The sequence below is a fragment of the Prionailurus bengalensis genome, chromosome D1 (genome assembly GCF_016509475.1).
Source record: "Prionailurus bengalensis isolate Pbe53 chromosome D1, Fcat_Pben_1.1_paternal_pri, whole genome shotgun sequence".
Lineage (NCBI taxonomy): Eukaryota > Metazoa > Chordata > Mammalia > Carnivora > Felidae > Prionailurus > Prionailurus bengalensis.
The window spans coordinates 60,919,015-60,921,517 of NC_057346.1; the positions used below are offsets into that span (position 1 = coordinate 60,919,015).

General features: G+C 45.3%; 1 protein-coding gene across 1 annotated transcript; it reads right to left on the reverse strand.

The window, feature by feature from the left end:
• Window positions 1-609: 609 nt before the first annotated feature.
• Window positions 610-1,578, reverse strand: LOC122483434 (olfactory receptor 51S1). Its single transcript, XM_043580440.1, has one exon. The coding sequence runs from the start codon at window positions 1,576-1,578 to the stop codon at window positions 610-612; it is 969 nt and encodes a 322-aa protein (XP_043436375.1).
• Between the last annotated feature and the right edge of the window lie 925 nt (window positions 1,579-2,503).

The window sequence follows — 2,503 nt, forward strand, 5'->3', positions numbered from 1 at the left end:
CTTGTTAGGATTCCAAAGCTCTTGTTTGTTTCATGAGAGGGGGATCACTTTATACCACATATTAACAAGTCAGACTATGAGCCTACACTAATAGATCAGTGATATGTGATTATATCCATGACACATATATCAAAATCCATAAAAAGATCCGTAAAGCAATGTACAAACACACACACACACACACACACACACACACACACACACACGTAGAGTGCCATGGAAGGTTTCTGTGTTCTCATTTCTCTGCTGTGTAACTGTTTAACTCCTCCAGTTTCCTCAGGCATTAGGGTACAGATGTGGTGGGGAAATTAACAAAAACAAAACAACAACAGACACACACTTGGGTGGTTGTGACATGACCTAGATCCTGGACGTTTATGCCATGATCTGTAGTGTAACAGTGGGTAGACCACTGTCACTCTCTGGAGCTTGTAAGTTTACCTTAATAGACACATTCACACTTGCAAGGACAGGCAGATACATCCATGTGTATGTGCTTATGTGTGCCTGAGTGACCATTTCATGCATTTTGAACTGAGTTCTTCATCATGGAAAAACTACTTTTGTATCAGGTAGTTTTAAGCCACCAACTGTGGAGGGGCATCCTCTTCATTGAGCACAACCCACCTTCCTGGGCTGTAGTCTCTTGACTATTCTCTCTCTAATCTCCTTCATCTTGACACTGTAGAGAATAGGATTTATCAATGGAGGAAACAGGAAGTGGACATAGGAGAGAAGAGTATGGGCAGGCTGAGGTATTGGCACTCTAAGATGGTCAATGAGGGCAAGAAGGATCATGGGCATGTAGAAGAGGAGCACAGCAGAGAGGTGGGCAGCACAGGTTTGGCCAGCCTTCCAGCGATCCTCACTGGATCCCAAACCTTGCAAGACTCTGCCAATTAAGCCATAGGAGAAAAAAATAAGCAGAGGGTCTAATCCCATAACTGACAGAACCACAAAGAGGCTATAGATTGCACCCCAAGCTCCAGGGCAGGCCAAATGGGCTATATCTGGGTGCAAGCAGTAAGAATGGGTCAGGACCTGTGGGAGGCAGTAGGGCATGTGGGCCAGGAGGAATGGCAGGGGCAGATGGAGACCCAGGCATCGGAAACCAATAGCCAGGCAAATCTTGCTAATGACATCATTGGTGAGGAGCGTTGGGTAGTGGAGAGGGCGGCAGATGGCTAGTGCTCGATCTAAGGCCATGGCGAGCAACACAGAGGACTCCATGACAGAAAAGATGTGGACAAAGAACATCTGTAGGAGGCAAGCCGAAGCAGGGACAGCATGAACGCCAGCAAAGGCAAGACCCAGCAGGGTGGGCATCAGGGCTGTGGCCAAGCCAACATCAGACACGCTAAGCAAGAAGAGGAAGAAGTACATTGGACGGTGCAGGGTGGAATCCAAGGCAATGATCCAGAGAATAGTACCGTTGCCCAGGGCAGAGAGAAGGTACATTGTGATGAGTGGTATTGTCCACCAGGAGGGTGCAGCTGACAGGCCTGGCATGCCCACCAACAAGAAGGTGGGGGCCATTGAAGTGTTATTGGGGGCTGCCTGATTGGGGAATGTTGACATAGTTCAGGATCCCACTTTGAAGTCTGGAACCTGAAAACTGATTAGAAAGATTTACTTAATCTTTTGACACATTTGCATAATGCTATCTAAAGCAGCCTGCCTCCTTCCCCAGCCCCCAGCACACACTGGCTTTTACATTCCCTCCCAGAACACACAGACATTCTAATATCTATGCCAAAGTCATCCCATGTCTTGGCAATTTTTCTAAAGCTGTCCTCAAATCTGTTTCTCTCCCTAAATTGTTTTTCCACTTTCCTTTAACCCTGCTTTTCTTACAGCTTTTTCCTAACTCATAGCCCTCCCTTAATGGCAAACATCTGTGAGAGGGTCTATACTCTTATAAACACTTTTTCTGCTCCCCTCAACCCCAGGCATTCTGACTTCAGTTCCCTTTAAGTGCTCTCAATAAAGTCACCCTTTACACCTTTAGTATTAAATCAAGGGGCACTCATATTTCCTAAACTGATGTATTTCTCAATGAGCTTTGACTGCTGCAAATCCAGTTTCTCCTTTTCTTTCTAAGTTTACCTTTTGAAGTTAATTACTTAGTTCACCTTGCTGTGTCCCATTCAGGGTATATATTGACATTAAAAAATTTGTTTAATGTTTATTTATTATTGAGAGACAGAGAGAGATAGAGCATGAGCATGGGAGGGGCAGAGAGTGGGGGACACACAGAATTTGAAGCAGGCTCCAGGCTCTGAGCTGTCAGCACAGAGCCCAACGTGGGGCTCAAACTCACCAACTGTGAGATCATGACCTGAGCCGAAGTCGGATGCTTAACCAACTGAGCCACCCAGGCACCCCTATATTGACATTTTTGACAGATCTTAATTTGGACCTCTTCTTTTTCTTCAGTGGTAGTATCTAGTCTTATGACTTTTAACTCTGTGGACTAATGAATTACAAATATATCTTCTAGCTC

Coding starts and splice junctions, on each gene's coding strand:
- LOC122483434 (XM_043580440.1), bottom strand. CDS start 1,578: ATGTCAACATTCCCCAATCAGGCAGCCCCCAATAACACTTCAATGGCC.